Source organism: Salvia hispanica, chromosome 1 (assembly GCF_029641045.1).
Source record: "Salvia hispanica isolate PSC_SH4W2 chromosome 1, Shi_PSC_v1, whole genome shotgun sequence".
In the NCBI taxonomy this organism is placed as follows: Eukaryota; Viridiplantae; Streptophyta; class Magnoliopsida; order Lamiales; family Lamiaceae; genus Salvia; species Salvia hispanica.
The window spans coordinates 41,915,989-41,941,131 of NC_142692.1; the positions used below are offsets into that span (position 1 = coordinate 41,915,989).

At 34.0% G+C, this 25,143-nt stretch overlaps 1 protein-coding gene, 1 long non-coding RNA gene and 2 pseudogenes across 3 annotated transcripts; 2 read left to right on the forward strand and 2 right to left on the reverse strand.

Moving 5' to 3' along the window:
* Window positions 1-347: 347 nt before the first annotated feature.
* On the forward strand, window positions 348-4,732 carry LOC125220643 (guanosine nucleotide diphosphate dissociation inhibitor 2). The gene is made up of 13 exons (XM_048122797.2): window positions 348-599; window positions 1,096-1,158; window positions 1,240-1,323; window positions 1,417-1,524; window positions 1,666-1,838; window positions 2,169-2,280; window positions 2,384-2,464; window positions 2,632-2,694; window positions 3,145-3,246; window positions 3,502-3,626; window positions 3,899-4,109; window positions 4,197-4,271; window positions 4,392-4,732. The coding sequence occupies exons 1-13, from the start codon at window positions 513-515 to the stop codon at window positions 4,440-4,442; spliced, it is 1,335 nt and encodes a 444-aa protein (XP_047978754.2). The 5' UTR covers window positions 348-512; the 3' UTR covers window positions 4,443-4,732.
* Window positions 4,733-9,512: 4,780 nt separating this feature from the next.
* LOC125223771 (uncharacterized) lies at window positions 9,513-11,383 on the reverse strand. The gene is made up of 2 exons (XR_007176773.2): window positions 11,066-11,383; window positions 9,513-10,029 (listed from the first exon to the last, which is right to left on the reverse strand). It is a non-coding gene; the product is annotated as an uncharacterized LOC125223771 (long non-coding RNA).
* A 1,906-nt stretch (window positions 11,384-13,289) lies between these two features.
* LOC125219324 (putative uridine nucleosidase 2) lies at window positions 13,290-15,481 on the reverse strand (annotated as a pseudogene). Its single transcript, XR_016134690.1, has 6 exons — window positions 15,238-15,481; window positions 15,089-15,160; window positions 14,667-14,726; window positions 13,768-13,955; window positions 13,598-13,697; window positions 13,290-13,516 (listed from the first exon to the last, which is right to left on the reverse strand). The product of XR_016134690.1 is annotated as a putative uridine nucleosidase 2 (transcript).
* Window positions 15,482-20,703: 5,222 nt separating this feature from the next.
* On the forward strand, window positions 20,704-20,972 carry LOC148933844 (uncharacterized; annotated as a pseudogene).
* The last annotated feature ends 4,171 nt before the right edge of the window (window positions 20,973-25,143 follow it).

Consider the following 25,143-nt stretch of genomic DNA (forward strand, 5'->3'; position numbering starts at 1 on the left):
GTATGTGTGCTTGAGCATGTGTATTTGTTGGCCATTTCTCTTTTTAAATGATTTGATAAAAAGAATTACTATAATTAATTACTACTCTCTTCGCTTCACTATTCTTTTGGGCAAAGAATTCATGAAAATGATGTTTAGTGAAGTAAACGAAGAAATAATAGAGTACTACTCCTACTATTGAAAAAAATAAAATAGTAATTTAAAGAATTGTTTGGTTGGCTTGATTCTATTACTTTGATGGGTAAAATGCAATTTATAAGTTTTGAGGGGCGTGATTTAGAATTGGAGGTAGTTGGAGGATGCAAAGTGCATAATAAAAAGAACATCACTGCCTTCGATCAACACAGCATATATTTATTCGGATTGACATTGAAGAAATCTCAGCTCATCGGACTATAGGAGAAAACCCTAGTTATTTGCCCCAAATCATTGATCCTGTTGATCTGTGTGCCCGAATTGGTCAATTTTCAGTTCCTGTTCAGATTGTCTAAGTTTCTGACTCGGAAATCAAGATGGATGAAGAGTACGATGTGATAGTGCTTGGAACCGGTCTCAAGGAATGCATCCTCAGCGGTCTTCTCTCCGTCGATGGCCTTAAGGTTTCCGCTTGCGTTAATTTTCAATATCCTGCTTCATTTGATTACTGAAAATGCTTAATCTTAAGCGATTTGCTATTTTACTTTTGAATTTTGGGTTGAACGCTTTTGTTCTACTGAATTGGATCATATTGATGTATTAGCTCGCAGATTGGATTTGGTGTTTGATCTAGTGATGTTGAGTCTTCCCGATATTACGAGCTGTAAATTTGACGATTTTTTAAAAAATGATCTGCGATTCTATTTTACTCGAATTCCTTGCAAATCAAGGGTGTATATGATGTCGTTTAATTTGAATTGAAAACTTTCAGCGTAATGTTTACATGATAAGTTAATTTCCCATGCCCTGTATGTTGCTAATGTTAATCAGTGAGCTTTCATTTTTCTGTGCATATGTTTCTGTATATGTTATGAAATGTAGCTCAAACCAGTCTTTTACGTATAATAATTGTATTTCAATCGTGTAATGAGCTTGGTGTCTCGTGGTCTTTGCTAATAGGTTCTGCACATGGACCGCAATGACTACTATGGTGGGGAGTCAACTTCACTTAATCTCATTCAGGTGCTCTTCTCCACCACTTTGAAATAGATTCCAGCTCCCCTATCCATAATCTTACTTTTTTCAATTTTCTTGACTACTCAGCTTTGGAAGAGGTTTAGGGGAAGTGACAAGCCTCCAGCTCACTTGGGTTCTAGCAGAGATTATAATGTTGATATGATCCCTAAGGTTTGTATCTTTGTATTGCATACACAGTTGTATGTCCTTTGAATCTGTTAGTGCTGCTTGTTTTTCTAATGCTGCTGCCTTCATTTACTTCAGTATATTATGGCAAACGGTACTCTTGTTCGCGCCCTTATCCACACCGACGTAACTAAGTATTTGTCCTTCAAAGCTGTTGATGGAAGCTTTGTGTACAACAAAGGAAAGGTAACATGCTGCTTTGAGTTTATTCGCCCCTTCAGATATGTTTGCATTTGTTTCTGTTTACATTTTTTTTGTGTTCCAGATTCATGTGGATACATTATGCAGTAATACTGATTGAATTATTTGGTAACTTTAATGCAATAGATTCATAAGGTGCCTGCAACTGATATGGAGGCCCTGAAATCTCCTCTCATGGGCATCTTTGAAAAGAGGCGTGCAAGGAAATTTTTCATTTATGTCCAAGATTACAAAGAAAACGATCCTAAAACACACGAAGGCATGGACTTGACAAGAGTTACCACTAAAGAACTCATTGCGTATGCCCTCTAGAACTTTTGCTTTATCTGTCAGAAGGCCTTATACTTCAGAATTCTCACTTGTTGTTTCTATGTTATTTAATGAGTTAAGATTTTGTTCTCAAGGTTTATCAGGACTGTCCTAATATTCTTTTTCACTGTTGTCACGGACTCACTAGCATTCTGTCCTTTTTAACAACTTGCACAAAAAACATTTTTATAAATTGATATATCGTCTAGAACCATAAATTTGATAAATGCAAGCTCTCATTGGATATATTGCTTGCATCATACGGTGCATTTCATTTACTTGCAAGTATTTAACCGTCTAATTTATCAAAATCCATGCAGAAAGTATGGCCTTGATGACAACACCGTTGATTTCATTGGTCATGCACTAGCGCTCCATAGAGATGACAATTACTTAAATGAACCGGCATTGGACACTGTAAAAAGAATGAAGGTGATTCTTGTATTCCGGAAGCAAGTGTTCGGTTCTTTTTTTGTTTGTGTTTTTGAAAGAAGCAATACATGACTTGTCACTAATATTTCCTTTTGAATGATAGCTTTATGCAGAGTCTCTTGCACGTTTTGCTGGAGGGTCACCATACATCTATCCTCTGTACGGCCTTGGAGAGCTTCCCCAGGTCTATTTTAAACCTCCCCGTCTGGTCCCAAATTCGTATTTTGGTTTTGTTTTTATTTCCATCTTCATACTCACTATGCATTTCAAAATCCCTCTCTTCCAAGTCTATAATCTAAATATATATACACTGGTTGGTATTTAAGTTTCATTTCTTTTACTTATGAACAGGCATTTGCTCGTCTAAGTGCTGTATATGGTGGAACCTACATGTTAAACAAGCCCGAGTGCAAGGTAATTATTCACACCTTTTCCAAAAGACTACTTTCTTGAACGGAAACTTTGGATGAAAGCCTGAACTATATTGACCTTTTTTCCCCAGAAAACTAGGCTCAAATAGGTTGAATAATTTGTATAATTGGATATTTTTTTGCTCTTCAGACTGAGAAGACATACTGAATACTGTACTCCTGAACTGAACAGGAATCGTATAGTTATTGCATTTGCATACGTAAACCATAAACATTGACCTTCGTCAGTTAGAAAGTAACCCACATTAACAGTCTTTCCCCTTAGTTATATTTCAAGTTATGTTCCTATGTTGGAACTTGCTGTATGTGCTGTGAACTTCCACTTTTCCTTAGGATTTTTTCTATTTTAAAGTGAAGTTGGCCATGCTTCTGTTTTTGGCTGTAAAAAATGTGTTTTGTGTGCATTGATATTATTAATATTTTTTAATTCCAGGTTGAGTTTGATGAGGAAGGCAAGGTGTGTGGTGTTACATCCGAAGGGGAAACAGCTAAGTGCAAAAAAGTTGTATGTGATCCTTCCTACCTACCAAACAAGGTAATTTTTTATATTTTTGACACCCAATGTTTTGTTTATAACCTTTTTGAACACATAATTTAATGTGTATACCTATTTGATATTTAAAATCTTTTTGGAAGTGGTATCATACTTCAACAAGCAGAGTGTATGACATGTGTGCCGATTAATTGCTACACTGAAGTTTTCCCAGGCACTCATCATTTGGGAACTAAGCTTGTTTTACTTGTCTCTTCTTTGGTCACTTGATTAGAAATAACATGTTTGCTGTTATAGGTTAGGAAGGTTGGCAAAGTTGCTAGAGCTATTGCTATCATGAGCCACCCTATTCCAAACACCGATGATTCCAATTCATCACAAGTTATTCTACCCCAGAAGCAGTTGGGTCGCAAATCAGACATGTGAGTCATTACCCTGATGTTGCAACCTGTATATCATTTCTACTGTCATGATTGATGGTATGAGAGATACAGAAGATAAAGATGTATCCTTTATTTGTCGTGTAACTGGTCCATAAACAGTACTATGATTTAGACACAATAACCAACTGATTTTTTAATAGTATGATTAATCTTTCATGTGAGCTGTTATCAAGTGAGTTTTTCCCAGCCAGCATTATCCTGGCATAAGAACCGTGATGTTGTTTAACAGCCGATTATTTTTGGTTTTCTAGGTATCTTTTCTGCTGCTCCTATTCTCACAATGTTGCCCCAAAAGGGAAGTACATTGCTTTTGTCTCGACTGAAGCAGAAACTGATAACCCCCAGAGTGAACTCAAACCTGGTACTGATCTTCTAGGACCTGTGGATGAGATATTCTTTGAGACTTATGACCGATTTGAACCAGTCAACGAGCCTTCTCTAGACAATTGCTTCATATCAACAGTAAGTTTCTAGATAATTTTTTTTTGAAAAAATCAGTACTTAAGTTATCGGTTCCTTTCTATGTACTCACATAACCTTGCATGACAGAGTTATGATCCTACCACTCATTTTGAGTCTACCGTCGATGATGTGCTGAATATGTATACCCTGATTACAGGAAAGGTAAGAATTGAATCTCCCAACCCATGCCTTTCTTTATTAGGACTTAAATCTTATGTAGATAACGAATTAGATGTGCTTTATTGTCTAAAAATGACCATTTACTCTTTTTTTTTTTTTCAGGTTCTGGATCTTAATGTTGACTTAAGTGCTGCAAGTGCTGCTGAAGAATGAGAATATGCTGCTGCTTGTTCTATGCTTTTATCCAAGTAATGTCATATGGATAGAAGAAATCAGCTTATAATATCAGAGAAATTATGTTTGCTTGAATTGTTTCATTTGTTGTTGGTATCACTGTGATATTTTGTTGTTGATGGTTGTGGGAAATCATGAGTTTGGTCTTACATGCTCCAAGCCTAGACTTTCCTTTGGGACCGGTCGGTGGTCGTTGTACGTTATCATCTGTCTTGTTAACTTATCCAAGCGCCCCTTCTTGCATCAAAACAAACTCTTTTCTTGTAGTATTTGTGATTTTGCTTTCTTTATCATGCTCTTTTTTCACATCTATGCTATTTTTGCATTGATAAAATTACCCTGTTATCTAAACTAAATTCTTAGACTTGGAAGACATCATTGCCAAAATATATATATTCAGATTCTATAATAATCACGGCCATTGTGTGAAGGCATGTTTTTTATTGTGGAAAATGCAAATGCATATTTGGGATCATATTTGTTGCTATATACGTAGTAATTACAATGCGACAGTAACTAAAAACACCCAAGAGTGTTTATATTTATTAAATCGTGGTATTATGCTGGAGTGTCATTTTAATTTTCTGTTTTTCTAATTTTAAATAAATGTCTAATAAAACTAAATTAAATTACCCCATACATGCAAAATATTTTTGCCCATGTTTTAAATTAGTATAAAAAATATTAAATTCACATATATCATATAAAAAGTTTGATTTGTGTTTTCAACTAGTACATTAAGTCAGATTTTTTCTTATTTTTCATCGTATAACGACAAAAAAATGATAAGAAACTAGGTACTCAAGCTAGAAAGCAGCATTTGAACTAACTACTAAGGGTCTACAATTCTCATCCATCTTAGCCAAATCAAGAACTAACTACTAAGGGTCTACAAATCTCATCCATCTTAGCCAAATCAAGGGAATGTTTGGTAATGAGATTTGATTATATTTTTTTTCAATATTTTTTACCATTCAAAAATGATTTTGAAATCTACAAATAAATACTTCCTCCGTCTGCTAATAGATGTCCCATTTTTATCGGCTCGGATTTTAAAAAATTATTTGGCTTTGTAACAAGAAAGTAGTCGAAAAGTCAGTAGAATGCGGATTCTATTTTTATATATTGGTTTTATAATAAAATGTGAGTGAAATGAGTTATTGAAATGTAAGATCCACTTGCCAAAAATATAAAAATGACATGGAGCATTTATTGGCTAAGAAGAAAAAGGAAAAACGAACATTTAATGGCAAACATATATAGTATATGTCATCACTTGCAAAAATTAGGTATAGAGGGAAAAATGAAAATATAAAATTGTACTAATAACTTTCATGTGGGTGAAAAAGAAAATCAAATACTCCTTCCGTCCCAAGGTAGTTGGGGCTTTTTTTTAGTACGAGATTTAAAAAATTGATTTGTTAAAGGTTAAAGTAAGAGAGATGAAGAGAGTGTAAAGTAAGAAATGAAATAAAGTTTTAAAAAAAAAAAAAAATGACTCAAATCCTTGTCTCAATCACACCATATCTAGTACTAAAACTTAAGAGATCCTAATTTTTCCACGCAATATCTTTTGTACTAATTTAAAATAATGGTGAAACATTTTGTATATCTAGTATAATTATCTCTCTATATATACACTCCACGCTAAAAAAATATAAATATACAATTGTTTTAATATAATTATGAATTCTCAATTTATTCGTAAATCTTATGGTACATAATAAACGGGGTGCGTTATAATGCTAATTTATCCTTAAGTTGCTACAACTAAATGATAGACATTATATCTTCAAATTTGGGTCCAAAATCATTCAACATCGAGTATCAATACAGTGAAAAAAAATGTCAATTAGGTATTAAGGTAATTGATAACAAATTAGTTATAATTAGTTATAATTGATAACCCTAATTATACTTTAACTTATACTTTAAATTCATATTACTATCACAAATTTTAAATTATTTTTTCATACAACTTATGTCAAATTAAAAGTAAGTTTATAAAGTTTCTAATGAGATTTCAATTGCATATGTCCCGATATCAAAATTTGAAAAAAATAATTCATGAATTTTTGTATTTTTCGACAATCAGTTTACTATCAACATAGCTATCATAATATGCCAAGATAATACGTGTCAATATTATATTGTGTTGACATACTCAAGACATTGTGTTGATATCTTTAATAAACTATATTTTGCGATCCAAAACGCTAAATTTGGTAGTTATTTTTATTTTTTAATACTCCTTCCGTCCCAAAAAAATAAGGAAACTTTCATTTTTTAGTTCGTTTCATAATAAATAATGAGGAGTATTATCTATCATTCTCCTCATTTATCTTATTTTTACCAATTCTGCATTAATTCCTGTGCCGTCCCTAATGTTCTTATTTTTTTGGGATGAAGAAAATATTAAAAAATAAAAAACAAAATTATACATGACAAATTATAGACCATTAAATATTTAATCTCATATGATCTTAATTTAGTCGTAATTAGCAACTAACTATCAAAATACTCCGTATATAGTAGTGTATGTTGTAAAAATCACCTTGGGTAACTACTTGGTTGAATTGGCTAGGAGCTAATTTAATTTTTCTTCTATCTGCAAAACTGTTACAGTGGTTCATCGACCACATATATGTTGGAAAAATCTACTTAGATGACTAATAAGTACATCTAGAGCTGCCCAAGGTTTACCGAACCGACGGTTAAAACTGAAACCGTAACCGGCGGTTACGGTTTCCGAACCGAAACTGCGAAAAATATGCCGAACTGAAACCGTGAATTTTAGAACCGTGGTTCGGTTCAGGTTCCAAATTTTTCGAACCGAAACCGTGACCGAACCGCCGGTTCCGGACTGCTCCGAACCGGCGGTTTCACGGTTCCGAACCGCCAACGCAATGATAAATTTAAACATAGTTAATCCTTATATTAAAACTATACTTCATTAAATAAAACATTGCTGAATGATCCGGTTTATGAGTTTTATACTCTTATATAAATAACTTTCATTTTTAGATTTGGTAATATCCGTAGAAACAATAATGTGGGACAAAATTTTGTACTAGCAAAAATAACTTTATAATACTATTTGGTAAAATTGGATGGTAAAAACATAAGATAAAAGATAATAAAATAAAAATAACTAAATTACAAGATGGAGTCTATGTTGTATGGTTTATGGTAATAACTTTATAATACTATTTCCGATTTTATTAATTAACACATTTTTTTACATATGGAATCTATGGAGTATGGATAATTATTACTACCTCTGTCCCTGAAAATTTGATACACTTCACTTTTACCATTTTTGGTAGTGGACCCCATATTCCACTAACTCATTCATACTCACATTTTATTATAAAACTAATACTTTAAAAGTAGGACCCACATCCCACCAACTTTTTCAACTCACTTTCCATTACATTTCTTAAAATCCGTGTCGGTCAAAGTGTAGCAAATTTTAGGGGACGGAGGTAGTAATAAATATTTATCCAACATTTTAAAATAAACTTAGAAGAATTGATTACTTTAAATAAAGTATAATAAATTAACATTGGTTAATGTTGTAGTCTTCAAAATTGATTAGTTGAGTCTTCAAAATTGATTGGTTGACGGTGGGCGATGGCTGCACTATTCAAAATTGATTGCATAAAACACCATTTCTTTTATTTTTATTTATTTATTTATTTATTTATTCTTAAATGTTGGTTTCAAATTCAAATTGGATCTCATTTCTCTCTATTTTTATCTATATTAAATACTCCTCTCTATCCTGACTTACACTCACCTCATTTTAGTGTTAACAACTCAATTTAAACTATCCATTTCCTTGTTCCAATTTATTTTATAATTTCAAACTATATGGCAAAAAAAATTAACGGAAAAAACCGTGAAACCGCGAAACCGAACCTAAACCGCTACGAACCGTCCAAAAACCGGCGGTTCCGAACCGAAACCGAAACCGAAACCGTGAAACAGCCTCACGGTTCGGTTCCGGTTCCATATTTCCCAAAACCGGAACCGGCGGTTTCGAACCGGAACCGGCGGTTTCGAACCGAAACCGCCGGTTCATGAACCGTGGGCAATCTCAGTAATATCAACCAATTACGCCTATCTCTCTCTCTTTTTACAAAGTGCAATTTACACAATCAGCACGTTGATTCGCAAGAGGTCGTTGTTGCGGGGGTTCATGAATGCTAGCCAGCCGTAGGGGAACTCGGGAGGGTCCGGTCCCGGGCTGTACAAGTTGTACAGCATGCCACCGCGGCTTCTGCCTGATCATGGTTTTGGTGGTCATCACCCTAAGCCCAAGCCCATATTGTAATCTCGGAATATCATTCTCACTTAATTATGGGCTTCTTTATTTGTACATACATTATCACTCGGAGAATGATATAACAATCGGATGAATTCTGAATTCTAATATTTCGAACAATATTTTGTTTTTCTTTTGCTGTGACAGAGATTAATTACTAATGCGAACACAAGTAACAATCAAATGTGAACGCAAATGATTATGAATTCAATTCTAATAATGATGTTACGGAAATCTCTCCTTTTTTTTTCCTTTTTTTTTAATTGTGACAACTATTATTTACCTTGGCGAGACTTGCGAAGTAAGTAATATCAGATTGTGATGAATCTGAATTGAATTTTAATTATATTGAATTGTTTTTGTGTATATAGTTTAATTTAGTTAATCAAATATAGTGTACGAATCTTGAATTCAATTCTAGTAGTGTATTTCTGTGTATACGGAAGATCTCTTTGTGGTGAGATAAAAAAAATATACAATAGGGTCAGGTGAAATATGTGGCATCATTCAATCATGATAGAAAAAAAAAATACAACAAGGTCAAGTGAAATATGTAGGCATCATTTCTATCACGATAACCGACAGACATGGGCGGACACACATGGCTTTTTTAATTACTCACTTTATCTCACAAAATTGTCCTAGTTTGATCCGATACAAATTTTAAGAAATTATTTGATTTTATATTAAATGGAGATGTGTAATGAAATAAAGATCTTACGTTGAGGAGAGGGGATTGAGAGGTATATTCAATGTGAAGATTCCAAATAGGACAAACTTTGTGGGACATATGAAATTGGAAAAATGCGACATACTTTGTGGGACGGAGAGAGTATTTTCTATTTCTAAATTTCTAAAATTTTTAAAAAAAAACATGTTAAGCCCTTAACAAGCCAATAGCAATGTAGAAACAAATTCCTACTTGCAACTCTTACTACCAATTTTCTGCGTCCAATCCTGCCGACAGACATTCCTTTCCTATCCCATGAATTGTGCGCGATCATGTCGTACATGCTTCTCCGGCCAGTGCTGGCGGATTTAAGTCCAGCTGCCAAAAATGCCTGAAAGCAGAGCATTGGAAAACAAACAAATTCCTACTTGCAACTTTTTCTACCAATTTTTTCTGGGTCCGCCCTTGCCGACAGACATTCCTTTCCCATCCCATGAATTGGGCGCGATCATATCGTACATGCTTCTCCGGCCAGAGCTTGCGGGTCTTACTACAGCCGCCAAAACCTCCTGGTGGATTAGAAAGCAGAGCACTGGATAACCAAAATTTTTACATGTAATGAAATGAATGCATCTTATAATTATCATACAAGAGATGAATACATAAATGCCAGAATTGATATGATGCTACTGTTTTTTGGCTAAGCTATAGTTAAGCAAACTATGGATCATTAATATTGGAAAAACAGAGTTGGATTCACAACCAATAGAAATAAAAAATCAAAATGATGATCAGGCGATTTTCACATAGCTTGAATGGAATGAAAAAAGCAAAATGATGATTAGGCAATTTGTAATGAGCAGAGTATTTTTGAAACTAAAGAATTAAAGCATATGCTTACTAATAGTAGTACAGTATAGTATTAATCTATAACAAAATTCGCAATAGATACCAAGAGAGTAGTACTCCTATAATTTATCACAGATTATACATATAGATGCGTATTTGTGTGAATAATACTGTATTTATACTAGTACTACTACTTAACAGCAATGCAGCATGCGTTTACACGGTGCATGTAATATTACAAATGTTGATGTAATCCAATTACTAATGCAAAAAAGCATAATCCATAGTATTATATATAGGCCTTAATACTAAGTAATATCACATTTGATAAAACTTAGAACTTGAATTACGCAGTGCAGAGATGGAACAGGGGAAGCCCAGAAAGTCATATGCCGCTGTGGTTGGCGCCTCCCCTGCTTCCTCCTCCACCGTGGCACAACCGAGGCAGCCGAGACCGTCCTCGTTTGTGAGGCCACACAACAATGCACAACTCAATCGGGTTAGTTTTATATGCATGTAAAATGAATGCGATAGAGTTGTTGTTCTGGGCATCCTTCAGAAAATTAGTACTACAACATAAAAACGAAAACGATGATCTGATTAGGGTCGATCGCAGACTAATAATAGAACCAACCCATCAAAATTAACTAATTGAACTCAGACTTGTCGTCAAAATTCTGTCTTCTCTCAACCATGAATTAGGTAATAAAAAATACTCCAAATGTCGAATTGAGTTTGAAATAAAAAAAGGTTTACCCAATTTCAGATTCGTCAGTCGATTAGGACCTAACTGCATCTGCTTCTTACTTTCTCCTCTCTCCTCTATCTTCCACCGCCTTGGATTTTTCATTTTTGAGATGCTAGTTCCATTAGATTATTAGATCTGTGAAAATGTATTTTCTGGGTCCGTGACTCTTTACTTTTTAGAAATGAATCGTCACTCGCTTTCACCACTTTTTCTTAAATTTATTCACCAAAATTAATTAAGGTTTGAATCAGCGGATTTTAAGTGATTTTAAAGTTTTTGCTTGTTTTTTTTGTTTCTCTTTTTCATAGAAGACACGGCCAAGGTCATCTTTAAAAAATACTACTCCTAATAGCTTTGCACGTGATATTTATGAAAGTAAAATAATAGCACCGTGGTACTATACCACGGACAGTCCTATGGTACTATACCACGGACAGTCCTATGGTAATAGAGGTTGCTGTGTGTTGGCCCCATTCGGTAACCAATGTAAAACTCCAACAACTTACACACAAATTCTACCTACATGGAATATTTTCCCAAGCTGCAGCATTCTGGCGAACTAAAACATCAACAAGTTGGCCGTCTATGGGAAATTAATGTGGTAAGTATTCTCAATATACTTTAATTATTTCTTTTAGTAGATACAAGTATTTATATTTAACATACTAGTATTTCTTTTCAGATGTTTAATAGGTATATGAACGACATAATGAAATATTGGCCAACCTTGAAAAATCCATTGTCCTTCAAAGCCGCGAAAACATTTATTATGTATGAGTGGCAGAAGCACGGGTTTGGCATAGGAATGAGTGCCTCAATGTACCTATTTTATGGATTGGCCATAAGAGATGCTATACCGGATGGCACGTATTAGTTTTTCATTTGTAATTTAGATTGTTTATGTTATTCATAATTTATTGTTTTTAGTTTTTTACATATCTTTTTCAGATTTCGGCATACCCGTTGGAGTTCCTATCCCATACAAAGAAGCGCTCCTTTGTGCAAGAAGAGTAATGGACACCATAAGTCCATTTGGCAAACCAATAGGGTCTCACATCATTCCAAAGATACGCTTTGGAATGAAGAAAATTCTTGGTGCTTTAACAATAGATGAGATACACCTTCATTTTAAACAGGTTTGGATACATAGTGGACATAAAGCAGAATTGCAAGCAATTAGTGCACAATCATTTAAGGGAGATGAAAACACTCTAGTGATTTTACCATCACAAGAACAGGTTTGTGTTTAGTTTTATAATGAAACTTCAAACACTAATAAGTACTCCCTCCGTCCCCCATTAGGAGTCACTTTTTTCCATTTCGGTCCGTCCCCAATTAAGAGTCACACTTCATTTTTACCATAAATAGTAGTAGGTCCCACATTCCACTAACTCACTTCACTCACATTTTATTATAAAACCAATATAAAAAAGTGGGTCCCACATTCCACTAACTTTTTCAACCAACTTTTCTTTACATTTCTTAAAACCCGTGTCCGGTCAAACCATGACTCCTAATGGGGGACGGAGGGAGTAATATTTACCTTAATTTATATTGGTTTTATATCACAGATGATGCAATCAGCTAAAGATGAAGCGGTTTGGAGGAAGTGAAGGCGTCCAATTGAAAAGTTTTGAAGAGAAATTTGTTTGAATGTAGTCTTGAAGTCAATTATCTTTTGTTTATATTTAAGTTCTGCACAGAATATTTGTGATATAACTCTTCCAATATTATTAATCTATAATGCACTATTTCATTTAAATATCTTGCCTTAATCTCTAGATTTTTCAAATTATTTTAAATTGCCAGTAATTATGATGCAATGTTGCACTATATAAAATATATTTTTAATAAAGCAATAAAATTGTTAATTTTGAAACAAATCCTACATAGTCCAAATAAACACCAAATCACGCAACATACGGGAACAACTGAACAAGAACATCGAACAAAAGTTCCCCACATGTTATCAAGTTTGGAAAAAGATAACATAGCAACTGCCACCAAATATAAGAAGCTAACATATGTAACAGCCTCAACATGCTAACACAGAATTAGCATGACAGACAGAGGGATGGCGCAAAAAACATACTCCATACACAACATATTTATAACTGAATCAAGCTTTTGAATGCTATGGTAGAAAAACACAGACTAATGATTTGCCAAACATATTGAAGATTATTCACAACAGTCCACCAGTAAATAAAACAATGATTACGAGATACGACAAGGAGTAAGTACAATCTTTTTTCATTATTCAATAGTTACCATTACTCGTGTCTTTGCATAAGGAAACTTTTGATGATAAAAGGTCTCAAAAATGAAGTTGACTAAAGGTTCACTGAGTATGATTTGTTTACCAGTTAAAACAACTTGATGAGTGACATTTATCCTATAGCAAGATTATCAGCTCCGCTGGTGAAGACAATATCCGCTGCATCAGGATCTCCAAAAATCTTTCCAAGCATAATAAAAGTGAACATAAGAAAGTTGAGGAAGAAAATAAGTCTTATTGGAAAAAGCACATTAACATTTACATTTGCCTCTGGCTGCTGGATTCACATATATATTCATTCAATGAAAATGCACCACCAAGAAGGGAACATTTTTAACAAAGTCAGGATCTGATTCTATAGCCTGCATGAATCAATAAATCTCAGAGAAAAGAAAAGAACAAATGGCCCAAGAAGCAACGCCAGATTCTAACCAGTGCAATATTTGTCCGAGGACCCAGTGCCCCACCACTGCGATTTTTCCTGGGTAAAGATTAACTTGCTCTGTAAGAAGTTCTACAGAAGACTGCACAATTTGTGCCCCTTCTGGTGGAGGAATGTTTTGATTTCCCAATCCATTGGTACCATGCACAAAATCAGCAATCTGAAGTTCTGTACCTTTCTTTACATGAAGGGAGTTTTACAAATCGTACCAAAATACAAACTCAATGAATGATTCACATCGCTTTTCATTACAAAAGAAATTTAAGAGAGCAAACCAAAACAAAGAGTAGAAGGTGACATGTTAAGATTTGACACAAACCAACAACAATAATCAGGTAAAAATGCACCGAGTTCATTATTTCCAAAGAAAAAGAGAAGGATCAGACAAACAAAGCTTATCAAATGTGTTTCCTTTCTTTATTGTTCACTCGGAAGAGTAGAAACAGGACAGTTATGGCTTCATGCATCAGCACAATGTCATGTAACACATCAATCATGTGGTTATTAGAGAACAAATCTACGACATGAATCTTTTAGTATATTTTTCGTATCTTGTACCCAAGAATCACTAATGAAAGTACACTCAGAAATTGAAAGGAAGAGTCGAGAGACTTTTTAACTCTATTGCCTTTCCTCCATTAAATCAGAAAATATGTTTTTATGTATCCATCACAAGGCTTCAACAGTACCAGTCATGTATAATGAATAGAGTAAGTAATTTCTGCAAATAACAGTCGCATTCAGAAGCATACCTTATGTATTAAGGAAAAATAACAGATATAGGATTGGTAACGAGATGGAAGAACTAATACTAGTATATACAAGCACACGACCTCTGATTAAGTAAAAAACAGAAATAATTATTCGCAAATGATATCATAAGACATACAGTGATGGTCACACGAGATCCTTCAGCCACGGAAATATCTGTCCTTCCAGCAATCTCCAACTGTAGAATAGAGTCTCACTTAGAAAAGTAACTTCCAATATTTATCAAAATACTCAATAATCTGCAAACCTTAGCTAATGAATAACATAAAATATGATAGCGCTAAGAGTACATCACCATAACTATGCACATTCAGACTTTGCAACTTAATCCAAATGGAAACTCTGATTGAATCTCAAAATTGAACAAAGAGCAGTCTTTAAATAGTAAAATTAACAGTATTATCAAGTAGATTCTGAAAACTAAAATCAACAGTGCTATCAAGCAGATCAAGCATTTCCTCAATATTTTCACAAAAGCTGAAAATTAAAATTTTGAGAGAGGGAACAAGTCACGCAAAGCATTTGTGGTGTAGACATTGCCGTAAATTGTAGAGAGTCCAATCGCTTCGACTTCCGGTGATTGCAGCGCCCCAAATATTGCCATCGCATCATCTGAAATTCATACACAAAAATCACCGCAAAATTCAGTACAAACAGAGAAAGCATTCCGATCAAATTATAGAATATACCAATGTCGATCTTGTGTTTCGCCAATAATTAAATTCGATCATTTTCACCAATATTTCAGCCTGAGATCGACATCAAACGACGTCGTTCCTGGTTCTTATGACTGACGAAATCCTAAACCCATAACAGCCCATTCACGGTAACTAGTAAATCCCCAAGGCGTTGCGCTGCACATTTCGTGCCAAATCTTTTATATACAACGTCCAAAATTCATAATTTGGTACTAAATTAGTCGAAACAAAGGGAGTGCAATATTTGAGAATACAATATTTATGAATAGATATTTTCTTATAATAAATCAATAAGAAAAACAAAATCCCTCTACAAATACAACATTCACTCTTTATAATAATGACAAATATTTATTTCTAAGAAAAGTAATATAAACCTTAAATTATTCACCATCTTCAGTACTCTAAAACAAAATATATATAGAAATACTAAAAATAAATCATACCAACAATGTCAATAGAAAAACACGCGATATTCATATGATTTTGTACAATAATTTATATTTATACATACTGTACTTCATATTAATACTACCAGTTATAATATTAAAAATACAAAATCATATTATTATGTAATTTGCAAACACAAACTACAATTTTTTCTATGTTAATTGATAAAGAATATTTTAAAAAGAGATTATTATATAATTTAAAAATATAAAAAGATATTGCAGAATGTTGCAAAATCTTGAATAACATGTCAATCAACAATAAAAGAATCCACCTCAAAAATAGTGATTTAAATAATCTATGCAAAATCTTGACAATATCAACTTTCTAAGCAAAGATAATTATTACAAATTTAACCAATACATATAAACTAATGGATGCATATACACATCTAAACATTCTATCATAAATTTTAAATTAAGCAAAATCTTGAAAAACACGTCAATCAACAATAAATGAAACCACCTCAAAAACCGTGATTTAGATTATCTATGAATTAATACTGCATTAAATAATCAAAATTACTGTATTATAAATCTTGACGAACCAGTATAATCAATCAAAAGAGTACTGTAATAAATTATAGTAAAAAATACTACTATATGCTAACCGTATGCATTAGTAAACGCTATGGATATAGATATATCACGATTACCTAATGAACACCATGATATGATTACAACTATGAATAGTAGGTACTACACCCTACACACATGCAACACTAAACCCTAGAGTTTTGAATGTATTAACAAACAAAAAATATAATTCGCACATGTCAATGTTCTCTGCATACATACAAACTTGAATAACACGTCGATCAACGATAAATGGAACACCTCAACAACTAATTTATCAATTATTAAAATTAAATAAATGAACTTACAAAAACAAACAACACACATGTAAGCATATATCTGTAAAAATATTCAGTGGTACACCATAAAATATAACAAAAATTCGACATAAGTTAGTATTCACAAATAAATTGATGACTAATTTCATTACATAAATAAACTAAAAAAACCATTGGGAATTAAACTTTAATATATACAAATACATCTAACTAATTAAAATTAGACTCTATGAAAACATCGACACGAAAATCTAATAACTACAACCAAAATAAATTTTTATAACATATGAATTATAAGTATTAGTTAATGTAGTATTTTATGCATAAAATCACATACAAAAAAATAATGTATAAAACTGTAAACAACATTAGCTAATTAGGTGCTAGACCCTAGCCCTATGGATTACTAAACCCTTAGGGGAAGGATTTAACTTCGATCAATTAGTGAACACTATCATAAGGTTATAACTCATACCAATAAGGTACAGCATAAAAAATTACAAAAATCCAACATAACTTATCATTCACAAATAACTTGATGACTAATTTCATTACATAAATAAGCTCAAAAAACCATACAGTTTTGTGGGAATTTAAATTTAATACATACAAATACCTCTAAATGATCAACATTAAACACTATAAAAACATCGACGCAAAAACCTAATAACTACATCCAAAATAAAGTTTGATAACATTTGAATTATAAGTATTAGTTAATGTAGTATTTTATGCATAAAATTACATACAAAAAAATAATGTATAAAACTGTAAACAAAATTCGCTAATTAGGTGATAGACCCTAGCCCTATGAATTACTAAACCCTTAGGGGAAGGATTTAACTCCGATCAATTAGTGAACACTATCCTAAGATAGTAAGTCATACCAATAAGTAGATGCTACACACTACCATCCAAGACTACTAAACCCCAGAGTTTTGTGTGTATTAACAAATACAAATATGCATAACAAATTCAATGTTACTCGAATATTATTATTTGAACATCCACTGATTATTCAACATTCCACATATTATACAAATGCTTTAGGAGTCGTTTGAATATGTAGAAAAATGTAGAAAAATGTGGATAAGCCCCCTTTTCCATGCTTATATTTGTGTTTGGTTACAATCTGAAATTGCAGCACGCACCCGGTAAATTCTTGCGACCCGGAAAGATTTCTAGTTTATTATCTATATTCAGTTAGGTAGTGAATACCTCTTCTCAAGAGGTATTCGGCGGCGCTCCCGATGCACCAATGTGGATTAAAACTTTTGAGACAAATTTATCCCTCAGAGCCCTACAATCTTTATATGCATTTCTCTCTCCTCCCCTCCATTCATTCTTTCTTTCATAAGCTTTGAAGAAGTCTTGACTGCGGCTACATCTACGATTTCTCAGTGGAGGCGAAGAGATGGAAGACGACAACCCCCGACGACACCAGGTAACTCCCTCATCCTACCAATCTCCGATTGTTTGACGTTTTAATTTTTTTTGAAAATGCGACTAATTTTATTTAAAAAACAAACGCCCCATTTGTGGTGTGTTCCAATTTCTTGAATCCAATGTAGTCCCAATTTCGTTGTGCTCTACTGAATGTGTTAGGGTCGCAAAAATTATTGTGCAAGCTATTTTCTAATCATGATTTTCCAACCCATTTATCCCTAAATCGCCGAGGGATGTCTTACCCATGAATTGTTTCAAAAATTTCGATTGCTGCAGTGGGTTCAGGATCGACAATTGAGAATATATCAAATCTCGCATCATGATTTCAAATGTTTAGGCGTGTCATTATTAAGAGACAGGACCATTCTACAATTCGTATGCTTTGTTGTTCAAGTACACAATCATATTGACAAAGGGGTGATATTTTGTGTAATTTGTAAATTAGTTGAAAAAACTTAATTTGCTTTGTTCCCAACTTGTTATTCTATGAAGTACTGAAATTCAATATCATGTTTGCAGTTGAGGCGTCGTCGCATAGCATGTACTGAGTTATTGCTCATTTTAGAGGAAATCATGCGATCACATCAGATGAACATGCTTCTACTAAGTTTGGTTGTATCCCTCTTCATTCCACCCCGAAGGCAAAGACACATTCGTCAGTTGAGGGGGAGATATGTGCTTGTTTCGAGAATTCCTGCTCAAATCAAGAACATGGATAGACTTACCCCGAAGGCAAAGACACATTCGTCAGTTGAGGGGGAGATATGTGCTTGTTTCGAGAATTCCTGCTCAAATCAAGAACATGGATAGACTTACACGAGTTTCGGACCGAGATTGTTTTAACAACTTGCGCATGAATAGGAATACATTCGGTCGCTTGTGCCGAGTTCTTCGACAATACAACGGCCTGACCGACTCACAGTACATAAAAGTGGAGGAACAAGTGGCTATGTTCTTATGCATCTTATCCCATCACAAGAAAACTAGAGTTATTGGGTATGATTTCACAAGATCCTCGCGTACGGTGTCTCGTTATATGCATAACGCTCTAGGTGGTGTACTGTGACTCCACGAGATCTTATTTGTGTAGCCCGAACCTGTCCTGGATAATTGCACCGACCATCGTTGGAAGTGGTTTAAGGTTAGTAATTACGTCTTGCAATTGCCACCTTACTCTATCTGCATCTGTGTTCATATTGCAACGAGTAAGTGATTTTGTGTTTGTGTATTCCTTCAATTAAGTTTAACTCAAGTGTTGTTGAGGACTTCAGAGTTGTGTACTTGTTGTTTTTGCTGCTACGCACCACCATGCTGATTCAAATAATATGCAATCATTTTGTGAGTAGGGTGCCGTAGGAGCATTAGATGGGACGTACATCAACGTGTGGGTGCCTATCCAGGACCAACCAAGGTACCGTTCTCGGAAAGGACAAATATCAACCAATGTTCTTGCGGTTTGTGACAGATTTTTAAGGTTCACATATGTACTAACTGGCTGGGAAGGGTCGGCTGGAGATTCGAGAGTTCTCCGTGATGCAGTCTCAAGGCCATATGGACTGCGCGTCCCTAGAGGTTACAGTCTGAACTATAAAGAACTTGCTACACCTTACCAATTATGACATAACCTTTACTTCCTAGAATATTTGCAGACACATACTATCTATGCGACAATGCATACGCTAACAGCGAGGGTTTCCTGACACCTTATAAAGGGGTGCGTTACCATCTCAAAGAGTGGGGACCTAATGCGCACGTGCCTCAAAATCTAGAGGAGATTTTCAATATGAGACACACCAAAGCGCGCAATGTCATTGAACGGGCCTTTGCCGTCTTGAAGATGCGTTGGGGAATACTAAGGAGTCCTAGCTTCTACCCGCTACAGGTTCAAGTGAGGCTAATCACTTGCTGCTTCATACTTCACAACTTTATCAGGCGTGAAATGGACGACGACCCAATCGAGAATGCACTCGAAACTGAGCTAGGGGAAAATGTAGGAAGTGAAGAGCCTTGGGAGAACCCCAGTTATGTCGACAACATTGAGCCTACAGATGCATGGACTAACAAGAGAAGAGATTTGACATTGCACATGTGGAATAACAGAAATGGCGCTTAATTTGTTCGCATATGTTTGACTGCGCTTACCTAGCAAAACTCATTACTCTATGTTTATGTTTTTCTCTCAATTGACTTCCAACTTATTAGCTTTCTCTAGTGGATGTGTCGATGACCATTATTTGGCAATTTGAACTACGTTGGCCAATTTTGTAAATTGCAACTTAGAAGTAGTAAAACAATTGGTTATTTGAGTCATAAAACAATTGCAACTTATGATTACTAAAATTATCCTCATTAATTTAAGTCACTACTAAACTATCCTCATTTTGCCCTAAAACAAGTATGACTTATTTCGTTTTTCAATTGTCAGATTTAATGCTCCCCTAAGCAATTTTATAGATTGCTTCCACATCCATTGTCAATCACGTTTTGATGCATTATTTCTTCTAAAACCGACCCAAGTGAAGAGTTTTTACATAAGCTAGGCTTCATCTTCAGTACTCAAACCGTTCAGTTACTGTCAATTACGGCACAAAATGTGAATGAGAAAACTCAAATTCCTGCTGAAATAACTGTGACACGGAATACAAATGCAACATAGCCGGAAACGAATAGATCGCTCTAATTTTTCGGATTTTGTATCTTGAATCATAATGGTTTCATCTGCAGCTCTGAAGAGATGGCTCAGGCCCGAGGTGTATCCGTCGGAGTGGCGGTGGGCATCTGCGGAATGCAATTGGTTCGTAACATCTGCACGAATCCTGAAGTCAGGGTGAATAAGGAAAACAGAGCTGCTGGTATTTTGGATAATCATGTGGAAGGAGATAAGTACTCTCAACATGCTCTTAGGAAGTATGTCCGTAACAAGTCCCCCGAGATCATGCCATCCATCAATGGCTTCTTCTCTGACCCCAAATGTTGATCGATTACTGATGAGATACAATTGTTTTGACGATATCAAGATACAACAAATGACAGAATTGCATTTTTTTTTGGCTCTGATTCATAAACAAAGTCGTCTGGAGAGATGGAGTCGCCGGAAGGTTTCGAGACGTCGGAAGTAATGGAGGGAGCCAGATTGAGAGAATTTAGGAAGAGCTCTCTATTGCTATTGTTGTGAAGAAGAGAATTGTGTATGCGTTCTTTTTTATTTAGGGATATAAATTTTGATGGATATAATTGTATTTTGCTAAATTAACTAGGATTACATGATAAATAACATAGGATTTTGGGTAGTTACAAATATAATTAAAACATAGGATTTTGGTTGGGCTTTGTGCGGGCCGGATATAAAACACGAGCTACTATGTTTGGTAATATAACTACCAAACACACAAATAAACTCAGATTACTCTCTTATCTAGGCGAAACATAGCTACCAAAAAATAGTTCTATTTATGGAAAACACGAGTTTTAATGATTAAATGATAAAATGATAAAATAAGAGAGATGATGAGAAAACGTAGGTAAAGTAAGAGAGATGATGAGAAAATATAAGTAAAATAAGAGATAAAGGAGAAAAAGTAAAAGAGATGATGAGAAAAAATAGATAAAATGCAAAAAGAAATTTTTATTTTTGAAATAAGACTTTTTACATGGACACTCTAAAATAATAAAATAAGATTATTTTATGCGAATAGAGGGAGTACAATTAACTACTACTATAAAACTGAAGCCTATGTTTTTAGAACTTATAGTATTAAACAAATACTCCTACATATTGGAGTTTTCAATTTCTCGTTACGCAAATATATAGCCATATAGGCATGCAGCTATACTATCTACTAGTGATTTGAAATTAAGAGGCAATTCATGATTAATGAATCTTTTCCAACAGGCATTTTCACTAAGATTCCGTCCATTTGCTAAAAATTCATTAACGAGACACTATAAATTGACAAGGGATATTGACAGCTAATAATTGTGAAATTTTCAATAAATTGAGTTTTTCCCGCAAACTTTTAACTTGGCAAATAATATCACGAGTTTTATCTGAGTTTGTTATTTTTCATTAGGCCAAAAAATTCAGGAAAATAATATCATGATATCATATGGACTTTTTTTCGTAATTTCTTGACCACATAGTCGAGAGTTTCAAGTTCTTCAATCTTTGAGAATAGTTTTTTTAAGCACACCCTCCAAAATTGTTTTTCGATCCCTTAATATAATCGAAATTTTTTCACTGGTGAGAAATAACAAACTCGGATAAAGTTCGTAATATTATTTGTCAAATAGAAAGTTCGTGAGAAAAATTCAACTTTTTAAAAGTTCAATAATATTAGGGGCTAATATCTCAATAAATATCTAGTAGTAGTATAGTATTTTTTACGCAATTGGGAAATATTGGAAAATACTGAGGTAAAAAAGTCGTGGAACAATGAAAAGTAACTCAAGTATTCAATTTTCGAGAAAATCTTAATGTAATATAATAATCACATTTATAATAAATTATTTAATTATGAATTATATTTAATGTCTAAAATTATGGATTGTTAGTATATTTTAATTATAATAATCATATTTTTAAATTATAAAGTATTTGATTATAATCATCATAATAATAAATAACTTTACTTATATAATTATAGTAGGAATGTCATCATTCAATATATTATTTATAAAATCTTAATGTGATTTTTAAATTATGAATCACAATAATATAATCACTATTATTATGTTTTAACAACTTTCCAAAAATCTCATAATGAAATTTTAAAATTAATTATTCAAATTATTATATTAGGTTAATTTGAGATAAAATTCAGTTAATATTTGTATTAATTATTCAAATATAATAGGTTCAAAATCCTAAGGTAAAGATAAGTTGTGATTGACTGATTTATTCTGTTTTGCTTTTCTAGCTGAGGCGTACGTGCTTATAAAATTGTCCTATTTAATTTCATTTATTTTCATAAACTAAAGAGTATTCCCTCCCGTAATATCAGAAAGAAAGCCTCGAGTTCTTGGTACGTTATTTCGAAAACATCTATTTTACATTTTAATAAGTATTTTGTTAAAGAGTTGAAAGGTATGATGAATGATATGTGTGAGTGTGGAGATTTTAGTGCATATTACCTTGAAAAAGATGGAAGCATCAACACATCAAACAAAGATAACTTAAATCCTTCCTCTTTTCAAATGAAACATTTCTACTTTATGACTAGCTGTAATGCTCTATTTGATTATCATGGTCCGAATCGGACTAGTGAGTATAAGATCCTCCCCAAGCCGTATTCGAAACCCTCACCTTGCAGGTTCGAACGCCCACCTTGCACTGCTTGCTATCATGAAACAAGTGGAATGTGGTATGACCATTCATTACAAGATTGCAAAGTGGTGAATCTTGTTCATACTCGTTTCGAATACGAATTGAGTTATGATGATCATTCCGCTCATCACATCGAATTGTATTCACTCAAAACTAATTCTTGGAAGAGAATAGAATGCAAAGATTATGAATACAACAGTTCACAAGATTGGACTCAGTCTTGTGATCTAAGTAGCGCGGCTTGCGTGTCCGGGACTTTTTACCATGCAATGTACGAAGCCATCCTTTCTTTCGACATTTCTACTGAAACTTTTTCCAGATTACCCTTCCCAGATGGTTGGTTTCACGAGCGTAGTTACATTGTAGAGTATAAAGGGTTATTAAGTGCTCTTGTATTCTCGGACAATGAAGATTCTGTACCTTGGAAATATGACGATCATGCGACTAGGAAGTATCAATTTTGGATTATGAGAGATGGATTGTGGACAAGAGATGAGATGGTTTTTCATATTCCTGGCATGGAGAGGCCGATATGGTTCTCACAGGACGGTATGCTATTGTATTTTGAAAGCCTTCGTCATGAGCTAGTGTTGTTTGATTGTGCCACCGGAAAGTTGAAGTATCTCAGTGTCAATAGCCCTATGAGATGTCCAAAGATGGTTGAGATCTTTGGAGTTTCATGTCTTGAGGAGGTAAATTTCCTTTTGACTATGCTCATCAACTCATTCTGATCAATTCATTATGCTTATCCTTCATTCAAATTGTTTAAAGTTGTGAGTAATTAATTACTATATGATTCTACTTAGGATCAGGTGAAACAAGAAGATGATGAAGACAATACTTTGTCTAAGATCAGCCTTATCCTCGACCTCGACGCTTTGTCTTTGTAAGTTATTTCTGCAGATTAGCAGTTGAGAAAACATGTAGTTTCATTTTTATACTATATCTGACTTGTTTGTAGTATTTGTTTAAATGCGTGAAATTTTTAAACTTTGTTAGAGAGTCGGAAGCTATGATGAATTATTATATGGTGGAAGCTATGATGAATGATACGGTGGAAGCTGGGATGGTTGATACGGCGGAAGCAGAAGTTATAATGGATAATACGAGAATCGAAGGTGCACCGCCTTTGAGGAGGAACAATGGAAATCAATTGGATAGAAATCGCTGGATTGGTATTTCTTCTTTTTTTTTAATCTTCCTATGAACAAATTAAAGAGGAAAAAATGTGGAAAATTTACATGCATAATGTTTCCATTTTTACTATGTAGGTTACTCTTATGAACCTGATCCTCACATATCTGAGACAAAATGTACATCAACCTTACAACTAGACATCTGCCCTGCCCCTAAGCCTAAGCCTGACATTTTTGTCAATTATTGTGATTCTTATCCTAATGATTATTTTGTTGCATATTCCCTTGAAGAGGATGGCACCCTCTCACCCAAGTATTTCATATATATCCCCACTTTTCTATCTAAAGAAGAATATTACTTCACTAGGGCTAGTTGTAATGGTCTGTTTCATTTTCACGATAGAACATCGGGTAGTCATGTTCTTTGGAATCCAACAACGGGAGGGTATAAAATATTGCCAAAGCCATTTATGGAATTCGATCCTCGCATCAGCATTTATTGTATGGAGTCAAATGGAGTGTGGTCTGACCATAGATTTGAAGATTACAAAGTGCTGAATCTTGTTTCGACTTATATAGAAGATGAAAGAGGGTTTTTACTTCACATTGAATTGTATTCACTCAAACTTGATTCCTGGAAGAGAATACCATGCCCTAACTTAGAATCTAGTTTTCTATCCGTTGGTGCA